Raw genomic sequence first — 22,969 nt, forward strand, 5'->3', positions numbered from 1 at the left:
CATAAAAACATATTTCTAACATCAATTTCATGGATTCTCAACAAAACCTAACATGTTAAAAATCTAAAAATTGAAGAACAAAATCCCTAAATTATGTTAATCTACTCATTGACCCAATCATACTAACCCATAATAATAAGGATTCTCCCCCTTACCTCTTCAATTTCTTCAAACCTAGCTTTTCTCTTTCTCCCTCTTTTGCTCCTCTTCTCCTCCTTTCCTCTCTTCTCTTCTCTTGAAATGAACAAATGCTATGTTGTCTCTAACCATCTATCTAAACCCTTACTATATTGTCTTAATGGGCTTAAGGAAATAACACCCAATTACTTCTATTTCTAATAAATAGGCCCAATTAGATAAAATCTCTTAATATCTCTATTTAGTTCAATAAACTAAATAAACACATTTCCACACAAAATTAATTAATTCAATTAATTATTATATCTCATAACAATTAAATAATTATTTAACACACCAAGTAAAATAAAATAAAATATTAAAATAAATACGGATAAAATCCTCTAATAACTCAATGTCTCATATTTCCGGTATAATCTTAATTACTCGGAAAATTCCCAAAACGTTAAATATTAACTCATTAATATTTTTAATACTAAAAATATTAAAATTTTCGATAAAATATTGATCCGCTATCCCGAACTAATACCGACTAAATCGTCCCAAAACGCGAAAATTTCAATTAACATCAGAAATGACTAAATTAAGCAAATAATTATTAAAAACACCGAATAATACTAATATAATTAATAAAAATATTAATAAAAATCGGGATGTTACAGGTAACCCTTGGAGCCTGGGATCGATCCCCAGCGCTCTTCATCTATTTTATTTATTTTCTTCTGTATGTTCATTCGTAGATTATATGTAGCCCAAGCAACATAAGCTCAGGATACACTCTCATCTCTCCACCACAAGATCTGATTCAACGCAGATCCAAGGGGCTTGGATGCGCATCCTCACCATAGATCTCCATCAAGCTGGCACGCTCAAGCGAAGCTAAGTTCTTTTAATATTTTTTTTTATTTTTATTCTTTAATTATGTGAATTTCTCTTGGTTTATTTTTTATTTTTTATTATTATTATAATTTCTTTTTTTTTTAAGTTAGTTTTTATATGAAATTTTACAATTATTTATTTTTAATTTTTCCATAATTTTATCTATAATTGTTTTTAAAACGATAAAAATTATGTTGTTTGCCTTTTACGGTCGACTGGCCTTTGCTTATTGATTTGTTAATTTTTTGCCCCTTTCAGGGTTTGTTTTTGCCTTACCCTTTTTTTTGTTTGCCTCAATTATTATTGTTTTCATTTTTTTGATCTGCCACGTTATAATTGTTGAGGTCTTTAAATGCACTAACGTTTCTCTTCTTTGTGCCCAACTTTCAGGGTTAACCAGTATCCTCCGACTACGCGCCGTCAAATCAAAAGCTAAGTTTCTATTTCTTTTCTTCTTTAAATATCATTTTAATTTTATTTTGCCTTTGCCTAGAATAGGGTTGCCTCGAATAGTCAAGGAGTTCCTCATACACTCACTTCTATTATCTTCCGTTTAATTCTCAGATGATCAGAGTCAATCGAAGGTTCGAGGGAGATAAAGGCTCAAGATAAAGATGTTTAAAACTAATTATTGTTCCCTCTTATCTTCTGCTTTTATTCCCCCATCCCCGTAGGTGTTTATTGTAATAGCGTAGGACTTTTATCTTTCCGCCTTTAATTTCCATATGATATTAACTGCGTGGTTAGTAATCCTAGGGAGTGCAAGATAATTAATCGAACGTAGCTAACATTATTTACAAGATAAATAATTGAACTTAATCACGTGGTTGTTGCACCCACACACCTTTAGGGTAATCCCTCTGGTTGCCTCGTTGCCTTATTACTGTTGCTTTGTTGCCTTAATTTTGTTGCCTAAAAATAGTCAAGTCCCTCGATTCCGAGGATACCTAAAGCAATGTTGCCTGTCACCTTCAAAGTTATTGAAACTCCCTCGAGGTTGCCTTATAAAGAATAATTGTCCCAATTGTTAAGGTATCCTCGCCTGTTGCCTAAAGATTAAATGACTATTATATCATTCCCTTAGACTACCCGCCCTCTTTATGGCATGGGACAGTCTTATGGCGATCGATATCTCGATGACCCTTCAAACATCCAATTGAAAGACTTCCTGCCCTCTCATGGTACGGATAGACTCTTTCGCCTAAAAGGCTAAAAGGACAATTTTTCAAACTTAGGGTAAGTAGCTTTTAATTGCTTGCTCAATTCAAATTCAAAATTCAAACTCTTTTTCCCACTACTTTTCAAATACTTTTCAAAAAGACTACGCTTATTTACAAGCTAAAGATCTTATTCAAATTTCTATTCACACTCCACTTTTCAAACAATTCAAACATTTTTTAAAATAAAGTGAGCTAAGCAATTAAGAGCCCATGGATAACCATGGATGCAAAGGGTGCTTTACACCTTCCATTTGTATAATTTACCCCCCGAACTCAAAATATTTTTAAAGGGTCTTTTCTGTTCTTTTAGCCTTTCTTATTGGATAAAATAAAAGTCGGTGGCGACTCATGCTATCCGCAACATTTCAAATAAAGTCAGTTCACCGTATTACAGTCTCCAAAGTTTTTTAGGGTAACAATGGGTGTGTAGGGTCCTAAAGTTATCAACGGGCCTTCAGCTTTCCTTGAAAGTTGCCATATCTCTAACAAGGGAGGTGTAGTTTTGTGTTGCTGGGGCGATGAGTCAAATCTGCTAAAGGCACGCTCCTTGACGTCTCTAGCTTTATTTTTAATGTTACTCTCTTCTCCTTTGATGTAACATTCAACACGTTCCATAATTTCAATAATGGAAACCATGGGATTTTGGGTGAGAGATTCATTGAAATGTATGGCTCTCAAACCGATATGGAATGCTCCCCCGAAAATCTCTTGATTTATGTGTATGACTTTGATGGTCGCCTTATTGAAATTGGAAAGATATTATCTCAATGTCTCGGAGTGTCCTTGTCGGACATTGAACAGACTAGCGGTCAAAATCTTCTGTTGCTTACTCGTAGAAAAATGGTGGACCAGTTTCCTCTTGAGGTCTAAATAATTGGTTACTGAAATACGATAGAGGTTACTGAACCACCAGAGGGCCACCTTCTTGAAGCTGTTAGACAAGATATTGCAATTCAATGAATAAGAAGTGCTTATGATCTCCATATAAATGTTGATGGCAACAATGTGTTCCTGGGAGTCGCTATTCCTATCAAACTTCACCAGCGACGGTGGTTTGAAGTTCTCTAGCACTAGAGCATTCAAAATCTTGTTTGAAAGAGGTCGGGGGTCTATAATCTCGTCTTCAACCTACTAAGGTTTCCTAGTCGTCGCTGGTGGTGCTGCTGGTTATGGTAGTGCCTCATCGTGTCACCATCTTGAAGAGGATGACAGAGGTGATTGGGGAACGTGATGTAAGTGTGACCTAAGTTAGTTTTATCGAGATCCCTTAGTGGGCGTCAATTATACTCGTGAAGTATAATAAAGGGAACCTACTTTTATGAATGGAGGCAATAAACTTTGTATATATTGAATATATGAAATCAGTGAATCCATCTCCCAACCCTTGAGGCTGGAATATTAATAGATGACTTGTTGGGATAGGTCATATGGAGAAAACACTTTTATCATACTTTCTTAACAAGCATGTGAGAGTAGGGGAATACTGATTCTTCCTCCATTATAAGAGGGACAATTTCCTCCTTTATTGCCAAAACTCGAATTGGGAGACCCTGACCCTAATTTAGCGACCTAAGAGCGCGCCCGTCCAATACTTATGTTGTTACCTTTGGGTCGCTTTGGCCATTGGCTGTCACTTACAGGCCCAATAGGATTATCCTTAGTCCAATACTTTAGAGAATCCAACTGATATATTGACGAAGTCGATCATCAATGATAAGTTCAAACACTAATTGGGCTTGTTACTTGTTTTTTATGCAAAGAATAAATATACTCCCAACCCATTATGGCGATTATAGAGCATGACTCATAGAGAGTGTAAGATGGGAAAGGACGAGCGAGTGAAACCCTACCCTTGCATTTGCACAAATATGTTTGTTACAAGGGACACTAGGGGCGCTATGGGGTGTTATGGTTCAAATATATTATGGTAATTTGGATAGAAGTATTTATAGATGAGTTGTAACACTGTAAACTCTGATCTTGTTCATTATCAATAAAACAAAGTAGTCGGAGACATATGCGTAATTGGTTGAACTTTGTAACCAAATATTGAGTTTCATTGCTTGCATTTTTTTCATTTCTTTTATAATATATTATGAGTTATTATTTTAACAATTGGAGAATTATACATGCCACTCTCCAAATTATACATGCCACCCTTAAGGGGTGTGGTTTTACCATTATACTCTTTTCTAAAGTCACTAATTTTCAAAACATATGCGTTTCTACCAGAAATTTCGAAAAAATACCAATTTTTTAAGAAATTTCTATGAGTTTTTACCGGAAATTTTGAAAAAATTACTAGTTTTTTTCGAAATTTTCGGTATTTTTTGCAAAAAATAAATAAATTTATACTACCATAAATTTGAAATTTCCAGTAGTGCAATATATATATATATATATATATATATATATATATATATATATATATATATCATATGAGAATGACATATTTATATGAGAATGTGAGAATGAATCTGAACCATTGGATTTTAAAATAAATGGTGGAGATTATGGGTGAATCTTTTTTTTCTCTCTCCTACTTCATTTATTTCAAGATGCAGGAGAGAGAAAAAAAAAGATTCACCCATAATCTCCACCATTTATTTTAAAATCCAATGGTTCAGATTGATTCTCACATTCTCATATAAATATGTCATTCTCATATGATATGTCCTATATATATATATATATATATATATATATATATATATATATATATATATATATATATATATATATATATATATATATATATATATATATATATATATATATATATATAGGGGATGACTCAAGTGAGAACACTTGGTTATTATGAGAAATGAGAACAATGAATCACGACCATTAAATTTTGATTTTGTTGATTTTAATGGACTGGATTGGTTTCTTTTTCTATGATCCTAAATATTTATTTTAAATCAAAATAGAAATAGAAACCAATCCAGTCCATTAAAATCAACAAAATCAAAATTTAATGGTCGTGATTCATTGTTCTCATTTCTCATAATAACCAAGTGTTCTCACTTGAGTCGTCCCCATATATATATATATATATATATATATATATATATATATATATATATATATATATATATATATATATATATATATATATATATTCAAAAAAATATCCGAAAATTTTGGGTACCAGAAATTTTATTCTTCACCTCCACTAACTTGTTCAAGGGTAATTTTGGAATAAAAAATATGAGGGGTGACAAGTTTAATTTGGGGGGTGACATGTATAATTCTCTAACAATTGATATTAGCGATGTGGCTCGACTGAATAGATAAGTAAAATCTTAGTGTTAATCAAATCTAGTAATGTAAGTGACTCACACTTAAGAAAGAGATTATTGAAATTTAAGTGTGAGTGAATAGTCAAAGTCAACTAAAAATAGAAGAAATATCAAATATATAAGATATATAACTAAATATTTTTAATACCTTAATATTTCAAGTAGAGATATAAAATCAAAATTCTTCCCGATCACAATACTTCGAACATTCCCTTAACTCCCCTAACAATATCGATTCTTAATGCCTTAACATTTTGAATAAAGATATAAAATCAAAACTCTTTCTAATCAAAATGCTTCCAATATTCCCTTAAATCCCCCAACAATATCTATATAATAAAACGTGAAATAAATTTGAATGAAAATTTTGTTAATCATACTGGCACATGATAATAATTTTTTTTTAAACCATTTGCAATCTATGTTTGATTTTTTGTCTCAACCTATTCAAAGTAGGGATGACAACGGGTCGGATCGGGTGCAGATTTCACACTGCCCAAATCCGCACCCGAACCCAAACCCAAAGGGTGTTCGGGTGGAAAAATAACACCCACGCCCACACCCACACCTGTTGGGTTCGGGTTTTTTCACCCAAACCCGAACCCGCAATAAAATACATAAAATATATTTTTTCTACAACTTTCCACAATATATATATATATATATATATATATATATATATATATATATATATATATATATATATAAACGGGTGTGATTTCGGGTTTCGGGTGCGGGTTTCACACTACCCAAATCCGCCCCTGAAATATCGGGTGACACCCGAATCCAAACTCAAACCCAGTCAATTCGAGTTTTCACCCATTGACTCGGGTTCGAGTGCGGGTGGGCCCCGCAGATTTGGGTCTTCTTGTCATCCCTAATTCAAAGTATGTTGTGTGCTTCTCCTTCCTTTCCATTTAATTTAACAATAGTGACTCATAAGGTAGACCAAATCAAATAAGAAAAAATCAAAACATAATGATAATAATAATAATAATAATAATAATAATAATAATAATAATAATAATAATAATAATAATAATAATAATAATAATAATAATAATAATAATAATAATAATAATAATAATAATAAAAGAAAAAATTAAAACATAATAATTATAAAAATAAATAAAAAATGAAAAAAATAATAAAATAATAAAAAAAATAAAAATGAAAAATGAAAAAATGAGAAGAAATACAAGTTCACAACTGACGCGTGCACCACACCACCAACATTCAACAACTGCACTCTGCAGGCACTGCTGCTGCGTCTCTCGTCTCCTCTCTCTTTCTTTCCATTTTGCTTCCAACACAGATCTCACTGCAATTCTTCATCTGGGTATGTCTCTTTTTCTCTTCCTTTTTCTGTTTTTGTTTTTTTCACTTCATCATCAACTAACCTATGGAATCGATTCTATTCGCTTTTGTTCCATTTGATTATTATAAATTTACAATCTTTCATGTATTTTAATCAAAGGGTTATCACTAGTTTTTATAATAATAATCCATAATCATCATCATCATCCCCACCAATAATATGAGAATAGTAATAAAAAAGTTATCATTTTTATTACTTTTGATTCGATTTTAGATCATGGGTAGTTTAATTTATTAATTGGGTTATTGAAATTTGATTAGTTTTGGTGAAGAAGAAAATTGGGGTTTGTGATTATGAATTGAAGTGATTTTTGGGTGGAGAAATGAATGTGAGCCATGCTTCAGTTCACCCAGTTGAAGAAGTTCCAAACACTGAAGGTGGTGTTGCGGTTGCCGAACAAAACGTTAACGTGCCTATGGTTGTGAGGATGAAGGATATTCAAGGCATGCCTGGTACTGTTGGCGGCCTGGCTTTACGCGTTTCGCAGTTTGTTTTTGGTGCTGCTGCACTTTCGATTATGGCGTCCACAAGTGATTTTCCTTCAGTCACTGCCTTCTGGTAATTCATTTTGTTTATCTGATAAGTTTTTGGTTTTCTTTTTGGTATCATATTTAGATGCTGTTTTATCTGTGATTGTGAGTGTAAGAATTCTGTGATATTGGATTAGGTGAAATTGTAAATTTTCAGATCAAGGAGATTGTAGTTGAGAGTTTTTTTTTCTATGTGGTTAGAGGTTTGTCTAACACACTAAATAGCGCGATAGCAGTGTTGTTAATCGCAGATCGCGGAAAATAGAAATAATAGTTAGTAATAATAGACCACATCACTGAATTGTCATGTGTTTCTGATTTAAGGTTGTGAATTTGGAATTCTTCTTGAGGTGTCTGATTTTGTTGCTCCATGGAACTTAATCAATTGTTAATTGTTAGGTTATCTGTCATGTCTTCCATTTTATGGGTAGTGAATCGATGAGTTTGAGTATGATAGAGGTGCATGTTTATACGTGCTAGTGGTATCAAATTTACTATGATAATAAAGGGTGATATTGAAGATTATTTCCCTACAAAACGGATCCATACATATTACATCATGTTTGAATTCACTTTTAGGAGAGTCAAAATTGATTCTCAAGAATTAAGTCTATGTTTGGTTCCAAGTTTGGAACCCACAGTTTAGTCTGGATATGTAAAATTGGTTTTGACATGTTTGGTATTACAGTGGCTCACCGTGATTTTGCCTCTATAATTGATTCCAGACATGATTCTTACCCTAGTGTATGTATGATTCCATTTTTGGACTCAATTGATTTCAGCGGTGTAAAATTGATTTTGAGTTTGACATGTATGGATGCTCTAAGTAGAATTGGTTTTTCCTCTAGAGTAGATTCTAATTTGATACTAGAATTTGGAGCTCCTGTATCTACAATTGATTTTTAACCTCGAATTTATTTTTCTATCCACTTTGATCAAAGATAAGTTTCGCCAATGGCTTTCAGACGTTTTTAGTTTATCTAATGCTTTGTTCTTAACTTCTGAGAAAGTCTAGACAGTTTGTTAACATCTACCGAAGCTGCTGACTGGACACAGAATATAGTTTTCTCAGTTGGATTAAAAATAACAGTGTTTTTGGGTTTGTTGACACAAATAATTTCCCTTTTCCCACATATTATATCGCTAGTAATATCCTATTAAAAAAATGGTATCGGCAAACATGTGGTTAGACAATTTATGTCAGGAGGAGTGTGTATGGAAAATTGTAAAGTAAGAGAGTTCCGAGTCTTTTAAATTTCTCTGGTTTTTCCATTTGTAAGTTTTGGTCCATATCGGGTATGGTCATGACGTAAAGAAGTCTATTGAGAGTCTCACATAGGATATGATCTAAAAAAGTATTTCTAAGTGAGAGACATCCTTCCCCTTTACATTCAAGTCAATTTTGTAGAATTGAATTAAATCTAACTTCAATTTTAATATGGTATCATCGGAGTCTATCGAAGACTCGTTTGGTTATCTGCTATCAAGCCACTTGAGTCACGCTTGTAATGTCCAGCCCTGAGCGTGAGGGGTGTATGTTGAGAGTTCACATTAGATGAGAGATGTTTGAAAAATCGGTTATAAGTGAGATACATCCCTCATCAGTTTGTCTTACAAGCTGATTTTGTGAGATTGAGCTAGATCCAATTTAAGTTCTAAAACAATCATGTGCAACTTTTTGCCGATGCAGACTAGCCTACACTGTCTAGGATCATTTGAAGAGCCCATTTATAGTTTATTTAGACTTATTTGACATAAATTTCTGGAAGTGTTATAATTAGCTTATGAAAATGACTTATGGCATGTCCTGGTTTTCAGCTTGTTTCAATAAGTTTCTCGCAATAGCTTATGAATCTTACAGCCTATGTAAAAACTATTCAACTACACTCCTTTTGATTATAGAAATAACTTAATACACTGTAATTTACTTGATAAGTACTTATTCAATAAGCTATCAATTAAGTTGTACACCTAATTGAACATGTCATTGTGTTTTTAGGCTTTATTCTTTTCCAAATCCCTCCTTTTATTTATGAAATGCTACTACATCGCATAAAATCTCTGTCTCATCTTTTTATCAGCTTCCTTGTTGCGGCTGCCGGCTTACAGACTTTATGGAGCATATCATTAGCTATCACTGACATATACGCCATTTTAGTAAGACGGTCTTTGCAAAACTACCAACTTGTCACTTCATTTACAATTGGCGATGGGGTAAGATCTCCAGTACGACTCCGCTATTTTCGCATTTCAAAATCATGTAGAGTTAATTAAGAAGACATGTATGTACCCACATGCAGGTAACTTCGACACTTATGTTTGCGGCGGCGTGTGCATCGGCAGGCATCACAGTGCTCATCGATAACGATCTTGGTAATTGTTCACAGAACCACTGTGTGCAGTTCGAAACAGCTACAGGCATGGCATTCATATGTTGGTTCACTACAGTGCCGTCGTTTCTGCTCAACTTCTGGTCTTTGGCTTCACGATAATTAAAAAGAGCATCACGCATCGCATCATCGACGGAAACAAGGGGAGGTTGTTTATAAAGTAAGTTTTTCGGTTTCAAGGTTGTGACTGTTGTTTGAAGTCTGTTAAGCTTAGTAGTAGTAGTACCAAATGGTGTCATTCATGTACTCTTTTCTTGATCAAACAAGAATTCTGAATTGGGATTATGGAATGTGTTATCTTTTATTCACATTATTATTCATCAGCTGTTTCACTTCTGTACTTAAATATGCAAAGGGGTTGGTGTGAACAGGACCGGTTCAATGTTTGTTGAAACAAAATTTTTAAGACTTTTTTAAACACTACTAATAACATTTTATTAGAAAATCTTATTTTGTATTTTATTATCAATCTTTCTATTTGAAAGCATAATTATTATGATTGATATAAGTTTGTGTTGTATTAATAAATAACAATGGAATTTGTATGAGTTTGTTTTATTTTCTGAAGGGCAAAAATAAATAAGGGCAATGCCTTGATATTAAAGTTGTTTTTGGAAGTTGTGCCTTGATATTATTAAAAAAATTAAAATTAAATTTGTTATTATTTTTTCCAATACAAATTTTCTATTTGTGGGTTCGAGCACAAACGCGCGCACGCACGCATACACATGTTGTTGGAAATGTTGGATGTGTGATAACATTACACGAGATAAGCTTGTAAAGAGCATTTGAGTAGCATATATAGAAGAAAATATGTTTGGGCATGTACATAAAAGCTTGTAGATTTTGTTGTAAGGATCCGATGAAAAGGAGTCAAACAATTTGAGGCAGAGGAAAATTTAGAAAAGATTTTAAGATTAACGAATTGGATAAAAACTTGGTATTTAATAGAATATTTTAGCCTGATTTGATCCATATAGCATATTTCACTTAATATGATCAGGATTTGTTGTTGTCGACGTTGTATATTTTTAAACTCTTTCACAATCCATCAAGTTGTTTTAACATGTTTTTGGTATGCTGCTCATAGATTTAGTTATTAAATCAATAAGTATTGAGTACATTTGCCTGAGTTCATTGGAGTCACATCCACATAGATAATTTAGGCAAACAAACGAACAGGCAAAACCCCAAATGGGGAGCAAGTTAACCAGGGTTAATGGGCAACACCTACCAGTAAACCTAAGGCTACTAGGGTTTATAAATGGATCAAGGTTAACAAACCTAAAAAATTAGTTGATTAAAAGTATATACAAAAAATAATAATAATTATTATTTCTACTTGTGCGATTGGCTCATCTTCCTTTGTCTTTCTTGGTATTCCGGTTGGTGTAAATCCTAGAAGATGTGATGTGTGGAGACCGCTAATTTCAAAACTTAGTAGGCGCATTGGAAGTTGGCATAATAGACAACTTTCCATTGGTGGTAGGGTGGTGCTCTTGAATTCTATTTTGTCTAGTATTCCAATCTTCTTCTTCTCTTTCTACAAGGCACCAAAATCCATTATTTCGGAAATAATCTCGATCCAACGATCTTTTCTTTGGGGTGGAGAAGAAGATAAGAAGAAGATTAATTGGATTAGTTGGGATAAAGTGTGTTTACCAAAAAAAGAAGGAGGGCTTGGTGTGAAGCATTGTGGGATGTTCAATTTAGCGCTTCTTAGCAAGTGGAAGTGGCGCATTTTGAACAATGAGAATTCTTTATGGACTAACATTCTTTCTTGCAGGTATGGAGACATTCAAAGAACATTGATAAAGGATACCTTTATTCATCCGAGAAGTAAAGTTTCTCTTTGGTGGTGTGATCTTGTTTCGATTGGGCGAGAAAATTCGGCTACTACTTCAAATTGGTTTAATTCATCTATCTCTTGCAAACTTGGAACCGGTCTTGTTTTTGAATTTTGGTCTGATGCTTGGTTAGGAACAACGCCTCTTGGTATTTTGTTTCTGGAGTTGCTCTCTTTATCCGAAGCGCCCCATTCGAAGGTGGCGGAGATGGGAAGTTGGAATGGCGAAATTTGGAGTTGGAATTTTGGAACTTTTGGCGAGACCGAGGATGGGACAGCCGCGATGCAATTGAATCAATTAGTAATTCTTCTTGCTCCGGTTCAACCTTGTCGCTTGATTGGCGACTCTTTTGTATGGTGGAGAAATCCTTCCGGTTTCACGGTAAGTAACGCTTATGATACCATTTTGTTACTTGACTTACCGCACCCTCCGTTGGAGAACTCCTTTTCTTCTATTTTCTCTTGTTTATGGAAGACTAAGGTTCCTAGTAGAATTCGTCTTTTCGGTTGGAGATTGATTTGGAATAGACTTTCTAGGAAAGCGGAGTTGGCGAAGCGGGGAATTTTAGTAGCGGCGCAATTGTTGAAGTGTCCTTTATGTAATCGGGTTGACGAGGATTTAGATCATCTTTTTCTTCATTGTCATTTTGTTAGAACTTGGTGGACCGAATTGTATAGTTGGCTTGGTATAGATGAGGTGTCGTTGATAGAAACAATTTTGGAGCGGCTTTCTTCTTTAGACTCGATTTGTAAGTCTTCTTTCCATATGGAAATAGGTTGGTTCTTTGGTTTGACTTTTTGTTGGGTTGTTTGGAAGTGTAGGAATGCAATCATTTTTAAGGAAATTTCTTTGTCATCCTTTGATGGGGTAGGATTATTCAAGTTCATCTCTTGGGAATGGTTTTTGATTTTTTTTAAAGAAAAAGCTAGTTGTTCTTGGCCGGATTGGTGTGTCGATCCGAGACCTTTTCTTAATTGACTTGTTGGTCCTTTGGATTTTGGGAGGTTGTTTCCATGTGGGTTTGGTTTATTTTTCTTGTAATCTTGGGTTAAGCACCCCTAGTGCTTTTTAATATATTCCTTTGCTTATAAAAAAAAAAATAACATCTAATTGTATTTGCTTGAAAATGAGAAAAACATTACTTGACCTTAAGAAATGTATCGAAATTTGTTGAATGGTCTGAATAATATGTCAAAGCTAATGGTCACCGATCGTAATACTACACAAATGATTGTTGTTGTATATTCTATCAATCTCTATTTTTTTATAGTGTCGGCATCACATTTCAAAAGACATGAAAGTTATTTATAAGCCATATGTTCAAATGAAACTTCTTAAGCCTAAACACGTTGCATGTGCAGCAAAAATAAGTTTTATAATTATTATATAATAGACACCGATGGTTTTAAAAACATGGTAGTCCTAATTTGTCATCTTAAGCAAGAAAAGCGTTTTGTGTTTGATGTGATGCAGAAAACTATAAATGATATAAAGTAAATTTGGAGGTTTCAGTGTTAATTTGGAGAGTGATGTCATTTTATTAAAATATATTGATGACAACATGAAGAAATATTGTTTGACAAGGCATTGTTGTTTTCACAAAAGCAACAACCATAACATGGAACAGATTTTGCTAAAATACACTATTGAAGATTTAATTCTAAGGGGAAAAATGTCGAGGTTTGAAATCCAAGACAATGGAAAGGCAAGAGATAGAAGGTCTGAGGACAGGTCTCTCCCAAAGGATAGGGTAAAAAATGTAAGAGTCTCCAAAGAGGAGAAAACGTCAGAAGGTGAAGAAGAGAAGAAACTATGAGTGGTTTATGCCATTTTTATAGGTACATTCCATAAAATAATCTCATTATAATGAATATGAAGAGAAAAACTTTTAGATCTTGGGAGGATATTCCCATTAACGTCAGAACAAATGAAGAAGGATGCGTTAAGTGCAACCATATATGTAAACTAAGTGGAAAGGGAAGACCTCTTTGCTCGGCTTTGTTGTATGGAGTTCTTGTGTAGAATTAAGTTCTTGTGTAGAATTAAGTTCAAAACTTATACTAGGTGGCTTTTTGGGATGACTTTTTGTTGGGAGGTTTGGAAATGTAGAAATGAGGTGATTTTTAATAGAGTCTTAGTGAGTAACTTTGATTTGATTGGGTTGATAAAATTTATCTCTTGGGAATGGTTTCTCACTTCCTATAATGTTAGAGACTCTATTATTTGGGGTGATTGGTGTGTCAATCCGAGTTTATGTTTTTGAATGTCCATTGGGTAGTTGTGTAGTTTTGATTTTTTGTAGGTTGTGAGAGTGATTTTGATCTCTCTCTTTTGTATTTCATGGGTTAGCACCCCTTTGTGCTCTTTTACCATCTTGGCTTATAAAAAAAAGTGGAAGGGGAAGACAGAAGTTGAAGAAACACCATGGAGGTGGTATGAATGAGTTTTTTTTATGTGTGATTATTTGATATTATTTGAAAGATATTATTATCGACTCCCAATAGAGATTAGATAGATTGATCGGGCGGTTGCAACGACGTAACAGAAAGGGTTTGATGAATTTGACATGGAAAGTCGTGAGAATTAGAGGACAATTCCCACATGCAACACCATTATTCCGATATGGAACGAAAGATTGATGAGGCATGGATGCAATGTTCTCTGATGCGTGCGGCGGTATTAAGCTTCAGTACAATGAGGCGATGTGCTTGCAAGTTTAACATCCAACACGCAAGCCAGTGAGTAGACGATTTTATATACGATGAACGGTTAAAATCGCTCTTGGTTAATGTAGCACAGAGCATGAAAGACCATTGAATTTGACCCTACGATTGATAGTGCACAAGTATCCCTGATATGTTGTGGAGGCAAAAGTACGCAAAAGTACATGGTGTGCATACAAAAGTACGCATGTCCATCATTCTACTTCAAAGATATCTTAGATTGTAGGGTTGGATAATCAGTCAATTTGGGTTGAAATCGAGCCAAAAATTTAAATCCGATGCAAACTGCGGTTTTATTTGTAAAGGCCCAATTTCGATCGATAAAATTTTGATTTTCGACGGATTCAATTAAATTGATTTGGAGGATAAATTGGATGGATTTGATCGGTTTAATATTTTTTGGAAAAAATTCATAAAAATGATCCATATTATATAAAATTTACAAACATTCATTTTCTTTTTAAAAAGCTATTAAAATCTTAGAGTAGCCCAAAATATAACTATTTTTTTATTATTGAAAAACTATTATTATCTTATAATATTTTTAATATCATTGAACATTAATTTGGTCATTATCATACTTTAAACTCCAAATTAAATAACAATTAATATTTATGAATATAAATGTCAAAATTAAATTATAAAAATGATAATTAGTTGACAACATTATAAACTCTATTTTTATAATAGATCTGCCCTAAAGTAATAAAAGTAAATAAAATAAATATTAGTTAGGTTTGGTCGGGTTCAATTTTTGAACGATCTAAAATAATTATTTTATACTATCCAAATTAAGTCATTATATCAACCTAACATTCGACCTAATCCGTTTAGATAAAAAAGACAATAGATTGGTCCGTTTCAATCAGCCACTTCAAATTTGTCAAAACCCTACTAGATTGAACCTTCCTTTGGTGTTTGGTCAGTTTTGCATTTCAGACTAAACCATTATTTATGTGATTTCAATTCGTAGCATCTATTGATTATACGCAATCATTAAACCATAGTTCATTTTGGCTTTGTACATTCTTTTAGATAAGGTGCATTTTTAGTAATGTCCGATGTTATGTTTAGTTGGTTCAGCAGTACATATAAAAGAGACAGCTTTGAGATCTGTCTTCTACTTTCTTGTTTTATTTCTTTCTCATTGAAAGTGTAATTGGAAGCACATTTAAAACCAATGATGAAGAAAGCCATTCTAAATTTGTGATACATAATTGTTTATATCATCAGTAGCAACTGTTCTAAAATCTAGAACTTCTAGCTCAACTCCAGCTAAATAAACATTAACACTACATACAAAAAGCACTTCATACAAGTCTCAACTTCACTCTAGCACTAGCAACAATTTACAAGATTAATTCAACTTACTCAATGCAAATAGACAAGAAACAAATAAATTAAATCTAATTAAATGCACAAACCTGATCCTGTATTTTAAGTACATGAACAAAATTTCCTGATTTTTTCCCCTCCAAATTTTATCACTGTTTACTACTATTTTATATCCATGTAGAGAAAATGCAGGGACATGATCACAAATTGGATTTTCATACAAATGACCAATTTATGAAAGAGAAAGCTAAGCAATGAACAGAGTTATCTTCTGGTGTTAACACTTTCCATGCAATGGCTTGCTCGTATGAAACATGCCGTCCCATCGTAGACATGCAGATCCCAGTTGGCAGATAAGCAAAACCCTAATGAAAAGTATACACATGAATTAGCCATGTTCGAAATAATAGTCTAGAGTCCAAATTTCGATAAATAGCTTAGTTAAGTGCTTATTTATTATCTAGTGGAAATCACCTGTTGCATTAACTTGGCGAAGTCTGAACATAATGCCTTGCGCCCGGACTCGTCAAATATTTTGTCCAATGTGATGTCTTGTAAAGCCACTAGAGTAGTTTCCAACATGTCAAGGCCGGCTTGATTTGCAAAGACAAACACCGGCTGCGACTGCAGTACCAAATGGAAAATCGAATCAATCTCAAGATATATAAGGCTGTTAAAATCACAATTCCTTTGTAAGCAAAAGAATCACGATCATACCTTGAGTGAACAACATAGAATGGCGTCCGGGTGATGCCACAGCTGTTTTAGCATCAAGTCACCAACGAGAGAATCTGATCTAAGTAATTCTGTCCCCAAATAGCAACTGATAAAAGGGAAAGAAAGATACACGCGTTAATCTTTTTTCCGAAAAGAAATTTCAACAAGAATGCTATAGATATTCGAGATTGATCTGTAGACTTGCCTATAACTCTGGCAGATCCAGTGAGCTAGTGTAACTGCTTCTGGAGAACCGGGAGAAAGTTTTGTTCCAACAGATGAATTTATACCAGACGGAGAAATAGCCATGGCAACCCTCTGCACAGAGGAAATCACACTACGAACATATTGACGTGCCATTATTACAACATTATCTTGCATGGTGCTGTCGAAAGGGAACTGAAAGGCAATAGTCAACACCGATCGTGTGCTTTGACTGGATGAATCTGCACCACCTTGAGATGTTGCTGCGCCCACATCAAGACCTGATGTCAAATCCAGTGTTCGGTTTGAATTTGCTGCATCCTTCTTATCACCCTATAACATGAAAATAGTAAAGTCACAAGAAATTAAATTATTTGAACTCCAAAGTCATCATATAATATAGAGTGAAAAACAAGGGAACCAAACTCAACTGGTTTTGAGTCCAACGGAATGATGCGGAAACCGGAAGGTACCAATGGAGCATCATCCGGGAACATTTCATCAATTGGAGCAAATATGAGCTCTGAACAAGTCCCAACAGCATTCTCATCAGTCCCACTGCATATTTGTAAGAGATGAATGTCCCTAGAAACAAAAGCATCTTCTGGAGCAAGAGAGTGGCCTTCAAGCCTAATAACCTCAAGCATCTGCAATGAAAATTTTCACTTAGATTCATCATGAACATTGCTTTAACATAAAAAAAGTTTAATGATCAGAAAAAAATTGTTGACATCACTCGGCATAACATGCTAATAGACTCGATGATACTAAAGACATTTCAGTTTGACATGTGCATGCAGACACGAACATACCTCTTCATGTTCAATTGTCTGACCAAGTGGCATGATTATTTGATTGCCGGTGAATCTTGTTGGCCTCATCCCTGGATAGGCATAGTTTCCAGCTTTCAGTGATGCAGCGGAATAAGCATCGACGTTGAAATCAGCCCATTCTGAGCGGTGCTCCCTTAGGAAGCGAACCAAAACTGCAGGAGGAACGTTCTGCAAGAAAAAGATTATAAAAAACTAACATCCCAAAACAGACATTGCTGAAAATACCTTGACATTGAGTTCTCGAGACTCACTTGGAGCAACATAGAAGCTTTTGCACAGAGAATTCCTCCGAGGAATGTAAGGGAACTTGCTGGATTAGAAGTGCTACTTAAATTCTTGGTTGAATTAACAGCAATAATTACATCCTCAGCGCCATCACAGTTCAGTATAGACCACCCATTATCGTTGAATCCATTTACAGCATCATTGAAGCCTCTGCAAATGTAACATATCAGTCTTCGGTTTTTAAAAAAGAAATATGAATCGGAGACGATATTGAAAAAATCAATATTCCAGAACTGTAGACAAATATAACATTGATCTTCGAGGAAAAAAGACTTTCATGTCGCTACCTGCTCAATCGTTGGCTGAATGTTCGCAAAACAGCAGGTTGTCTACCTAATCCATATACTACTTCGCCACTCGTTTCCTGAGCTATTTGCCTAATATATCGAAGTGCCTATTACAAAAAATACCAATAAAATTAGTCAACAAACTTTTGCAATAAATCCTACTTACAGAATTAACAATAGTGAACTTACCGCAATTGTCATTTTTTGGGCCACAACTTTTGGTGATTCATAAAGCGGTCGTAGTACTTCTGGCACACTCCAAGGCTAGAATAGAAGACAAGAATGAACAAATTAACGTATGTACAGAAGGAAAAATACACATCAACTAGTACTTTTAAGATGTCTTACCTCAAGATTTAGGTGGTCTACAATATGGATAATTGAACCTCCGCCATCACACGGTCGAATCAAGTAGCCACTAGGGAGCATTTCACCCCTTACAAACTGAGCAGTAGCAGCTGGATTAGGGCCAGTGCCAGAACCGGACAAGGACCTCTCACAAACCTTCAAAAATTTAATCAAAATGTACGTTTAATCGTCTCCCTTTATAGTATAAAATAATCGAGACAGCGCAAAATATACGCACCACAAGACTGCCATTGTCCAAACTTGTAGTGTATCTCAGAGTCCAGAAATCCCGGGCGGGAGCCAGCGTCGTTGGAGCATATGTCTGTAGCAAATCAGAAGGTTATTCGTTGGTATGAATGAACCGACACAAGTTGTTATTAAATTTCATATTTGAAATTCACCTGAGTGTAAATAAGCTCAATGGTTCCTCCATTTCCGGCAGGAAACATTGTGAAAACTTCAAGGTTCCGACACTCTCGAAACCAAGATAAACGATCTTTAAGGATCTCTGCAATCTGTTGAAAATTTAAGATTCAGAAATTAAGAATTCAAACAGTTTGTAGAACTCAACTTGCATGGCAATAAACAACGTGAAAATCACAAACCACACTTTCACATCTTATTTGGATGTGTAATTTACCTTTGTAGGTTCTAAACTAACAAGACCGCAGGCTCGAGCTGCCACTCCACTACAACTTTGTGAAATCGCAAAGATCCCAACCGAATCCGGACCAGGCTGGCAAAGAGAAAAATAAAAATTAATTGAGACCATTGAGATTAATTTAGTAGAAGAAACTTAGTCATCATATTCAAATCAGCGTAGTATCATAATAAGAAACCTTCATCCCAGGCATCTGGACCCAATCAACAGCAGTTCCTGTAGCCTTTGAAAGGAACTCTGTCAAAGTCTCCTCCGCAATCGATAGGAGTCTACAAAAGATTATACAACAGAAAAAGAATTAGAGAAGCCTCCAAGATTAAAGTAAAAAAAAAAATAGAAAATTCACTTCATAAGCCTCTAAATTACCCAGCAGGGTTATTAGCATCTCTCTTGGAATTCTGAGGAGTAGTAACAACCGAATCACAGCTCGCATCAGTTGTTGCTGCTGCTGATGGCTGCAGAGATCAAAACAATCAAATAAATTTACTTATTTTCATTGCATGATGATGACATCAAACATAACATCCATCAATATCAACACCAAGGCCTTAAATTAGAGTGTGTTTGATTCCGTCGTAACAAAAAATGATTTTTCTTAATCCAATCGTAGAGCCAAAAATTCTTAATTCTAGCTTCAAGTTTCAAGTAAGAATCAATTATGGAGTCAAGATCAATTCCACTAGAAAACAACCAAACATGTCAAAATCAATTATCCTCCTCTAAATTTAACTTTGCCTCTTCCAAAAGTAGAATTCTGACAAGAAACATGTTCCTCACACACTTACAGTATGCAACTGCTGCCTCATAAATCCATTCTCACACACAAGCTGTGAAACTTGTTTCTGCAACCTATCATTCTCTTCCATCAACAACTTGTTCATTGCAGACAACTTCCTATTCACAGTCTGAAGTCTTGAAGCCTCTTTTCTCTGCTTCTCTCTACACCTGCACAACATTCAACACCAAAACAAAAACAAAAACCAAATCTAAGTACTGCTTTCACACACAACAATATTCAAACACTTGAAAAGCACAGTTTTTGAACAGTGGTAAATGGTAAATGGTAACTAGTAACTACCTTCTATTTTGGAACCAAACCTTGATTTGTTTAGGTTCAATGTTGGAAAGAATATGACACTCTCTAATCAATTGTTGTCTTCTCATGGAACTAGGCTTAGGACACTCAGCATAAACCCTTTCCAAAGCCTCAACTTGTTCAGAAGTGTACCTAACATATTTCCCTGAATCAAGATGCTTATCAATGCTTCCACCACTGCTACTACTCTCTCTATGATGAGCCACAGCCATAGCCATATTTCTCTCACCCCAAAAAAACACAAACTTCAAGGAAGAAGAAAATTGTTGGTACTAGTAAAACATGTAACAGGGAAAATGAAAATGGGTTTGTGTAAAGTTTGGTTTTTTTTTAGATGGGTATGAAGGAAAGAAAGAAACAACCTTCACCTTCAACTGTTCCTTCTTTTTTCACACCAACTTTGACTACTAACAACACCATTACCTTGTGAAGAAAGGAGGGTTTTTTATTATTGTTATAAAGAGAAAGAGAAAGAGAAAGAGAAAGAGAAGGGTGGTTTGGAAATACTAAGGTTTCACTTTTTGAACAAGATAAGTTTGAAATGGAGCTTGAGGTAGAAGGAAGGAATATGAATATAGAGTTTAGAATAGAAAGTGAAGTTGTCTTTGTCTTTGTCTTTGTTTTGTCTTAGTTTCTGTGTTGTTTTTGAAGAATCTGAATCAGTAGAGAGAATGGAGAGAAGATAGAAGAGAAGAGAGAGTGAAGAAAGAAAGAAGGAATAAAGGGAGAGAATAGAAGAGAATAGAAGTGAGAAGAGCAAGCTCGGATATCGAGAAACATGACATGAGACTAATGTTTTTTTGTTTTTTAAATATGATGATGTGTTTGGTGCATTTACAACGTTGTCCTTATTCTTGTCTTGTTTCTTCTAATTTACATCTTCCACCTCCACATTTCCACCAACTCTTGTCACTCACCTCACTCTAGTAGTTTTCATCTACTCTCTATTTATTTTCTAGGGAAGTAATGCTCTCATATAGTAAAAGTTAGGGTGAGCAAGTTTAAGAGATATCAAAGTGTGACATAAAAATAAGATCGGAGAAAAATGTGGAATCTCACATGAGACATAGATGTCTAAGTGGTGGACATTATGTTAAATGCCGTAATTAATGACCATTTTCAGTAGGTGAGGTTGGACCCCACCATCACGGTAAAAAGTGAGAGTATGTAGTGCGGTTGAGTTATCTCGAAGAGACAAAATCCGAGTTACTAATGGAGCGAAATCCTTGAAATACTTAAAGTTGAAGGAATTTAATCGAAGAGTGGGAAGACGCTTCTAGAGATGGTTCTATCTTGGGGACAGAATGCAAGTTTGAACTGCACGTTCTAAAGGTAAAAATGAGAGAATGAGAAGAAGAATGCAATCTAGTAAACCACTTAATCTGTCTTTGCTCTCTAGCCTTTCTCTCTTCATTCTGACGAACAGTTCTATAAAAAAAAGGGAAGTAAAAACAAGAACTTTGAGGTGTTATAAAGAAAACTGATAATTAACATGGAAATGAAATTGATTAGAAAAATGAGAATACCTGTGATGAATGGTAAAATAGAATTTCAAAGAACGCAGTCGTGATAGACACCTTTCGTCGCTGCTTTTCACCATCCGAGAGTGCTAAGGGATTTTTCAGTGTTTCTTTGTGATAGATCGGAACTTGATCCTAGGTCTCGCAAATGTTTACATCTAAGTTTGAAATCAGGAGTTAAGGGTCATATCCTATTTGATCTCCAATCCAAACAAATCTTTGTTTTTAGGGACACCATTTTCTTTGAAACAATTTCCCTATCTCTCCATTCAACAAACCACTTCTCCCAAACCTCCTCATATCCTTGACCTTGACTTCACCTTTAATTATCTTCCCTCACATCCCTCATCTCCTTATATCACTACCGAGGTAATAAAAAAGTCTGATTTTGTTCCATTTATCCATATTCTATTTACTTCATTATATTGCATATATGTATGACATCATGATGATTAAATTGTTAATTAAAATGCAAAACCATTGTGTGTTATTGGCGTGATAATTCAATTGCTTATTCTTTTATAAAAAATTTATTAAATCTTATTAAACTACTGAATATAATATATTTTATATATAAGAGAAGAAGAATGTATATTTTAATAGAAGAGATATAAATAGTATAATATGAATCTCTAAGGGAGGAAAGGAATATAATTTATTTTTGTAATTATTATTTTATCAAATACCTTCTTTGACAAGTGATTTCCATAACTCTTTTTTTAAATGATCACATTAGCACAAAGAAACACTGGAAAACCCCATTAGCATTCTCAGACGGTGAAAAGCACCGGCGAAAGGTGTCTATCACGATTGCGTTCTTTGAAATCCTATTTCATCATTCATCACAGGTATTCTCATTTCTCTAATCAATTTCATTTCCAAGTTAATTATCAGTTTGCTTAATAACACCTCAAAGTTCTTGTTTTTAGTTCCCATTTTTCTTATAGAACTGTTCGTCATAATGAAAAGAGAAAGGCTAGAGAGCAAAGACAGATTAAGTGATTTATCAGATTGCATTCTTCTTCTCATTCTCTCCTTTTTACCTTCAAAACATGCAGTTCAAACTTGCATTCTGTCCCCAAGATGGAACCATCTCTGGAAGCATCTTCCCACTCTTCGATTAAACTCCTTCAACTTTAAGTATTTCAAGGATTTCACTCCATTAGTAACTCGGATTTTGTCTCTTCGAGATAACTCAATCGCACTACATACTCTCACTTTTTACCGTGATGGTAGGGTCCAGCCTCGTCTACTTAAAAGGGTCGTTAATTACGAC

At 34.4% G+C, this 22,969-nt stretch overlaps 2 protein-coding genes across 2 annotated transcripts; one reads left to right on the forward strand and one right to left on the reverse strand.

Annotated features, from left to right (window-relative positions):
- Positions 1-6,741: 6,741 nt before the first annotated feature.
- LOC131601892 (CASP-like protein 5A2) lies at positions 6,742-10,157 on the forward strand. Its single transcript, XM_058873822.1, has 4 exons — positions 6,742-6,878; positions 7,178-7,475; positions 9,529-9,661; positions 9,748-10,157. The coding sequence occupies exons 2-4, from the start codon at positions 7,240-7,242 to the stop codon at positions 9,937-9,939; spliced, it is 561 nt and encodes a 186-aa protein (XP_058729805.1). The 5' UTR covers positions 6,742-6,878; positions 7,178-7,239; the 3' UTR covers positions 9,940-10,157.
- Positions 10,158-15,716: 5,559 nt separating this feature from the next.
- On the reverse strand, positions 15,717-20,957 carry LOC131601894 (homeobox-leucine zipper protein REVOLUTA). The gene is made up of 17 exons (XM_058873823.1): positions 20,156-20,957; positions 19,863-20,022; positions 19,444-19,532; positions 19,256-19,346; positions 19,057-19,152; positions 18,818-18,931; positions 18,655-18,738; positions 18,417-18,572; positions 18,258-18,332; positions 18,069-18,175; positions 17,748-17,931; positions 17,476-17,664; positions 17,095-17,310; positions 16,665-16,996; positions 16,460-16,565; positions 16,217-16,366; positions 15,717-16,107 (listed from the first exon to the last, which is right to left on the reverse strand). Exons 1-17 carry the CDS (start codon positions 20,389-20,391, stop codon positions 15,958-15,960), a joined length of 2,535 nt encoding a protein of 844 aa, XP_058729806.1. The 5' UTR covers positions 20,392-20,957; the 3' UTR covers positions 15,717-15,957.
- Between the last annotated feature and the right edge of the window lie 2,012 nt (positions 20,958-22,969).

The sequence above is a fragment of the Vicia villosa genome, linkage group LG5 (genome assembly GCF_029867415.1).
Source record: "Vicia villosa cultivar HV-30 ecotype Madison, WI linkage group LG5, Vvil1.0, whole genome shotgun sequence".
Taxonomy (NCBI): Eukaryota; Viridiplantae; Streptophyta; class Magnoliopsida; order Fabales; family Fabaceae; genus Vicia; species Vicia villosa.

Bases quoted from the DNA above. Each gene is read 5' to 3' on its own strand.
- LOC131601892 (XM_058873822.1), top strand. From the start codon at position 7,240: ATGAATGTGAGCCATGCTTCAGTTCACCCAGTTGAAGAAGTTCCAAAC. The intron at 7,476-9,528 runs GTAATTCATTTT...TCTTTTTATCAG, and splicing joins CCTTCAGTCACTGCCTTCTG to CTTCCTTGTTGCGGCTGCCG. The intron at 9,662-9,747 runs GTAAGATCTCCA...ACCCACATGCAG, and splicing joins CATTTACAATTGGCGATGGG to GTAACTTCGACACTTATGTT.
- LOC131601894 (XM_058873823.1), bottom strand. From the start codon at position 20,391: ATGGCTATGGCTGTGGCTCATCATAGAGAGAGTAGTAGCAGTGGTGGA. The intron at 18,176-18,257 runs GTAAGTTCACTA...TTTTTGTAATAG, and splicing joins CCCAAAAAATGACAATTGCG to GCACTTCGATATATTAGGCA. The intron at 17,311-17,475 runs GTATGTTCGTGT...TTTTCATTGCAG, and splicing joins AGACAATTGAACATGAAGAG to ATGCTTGAGGTTATTAGGCT.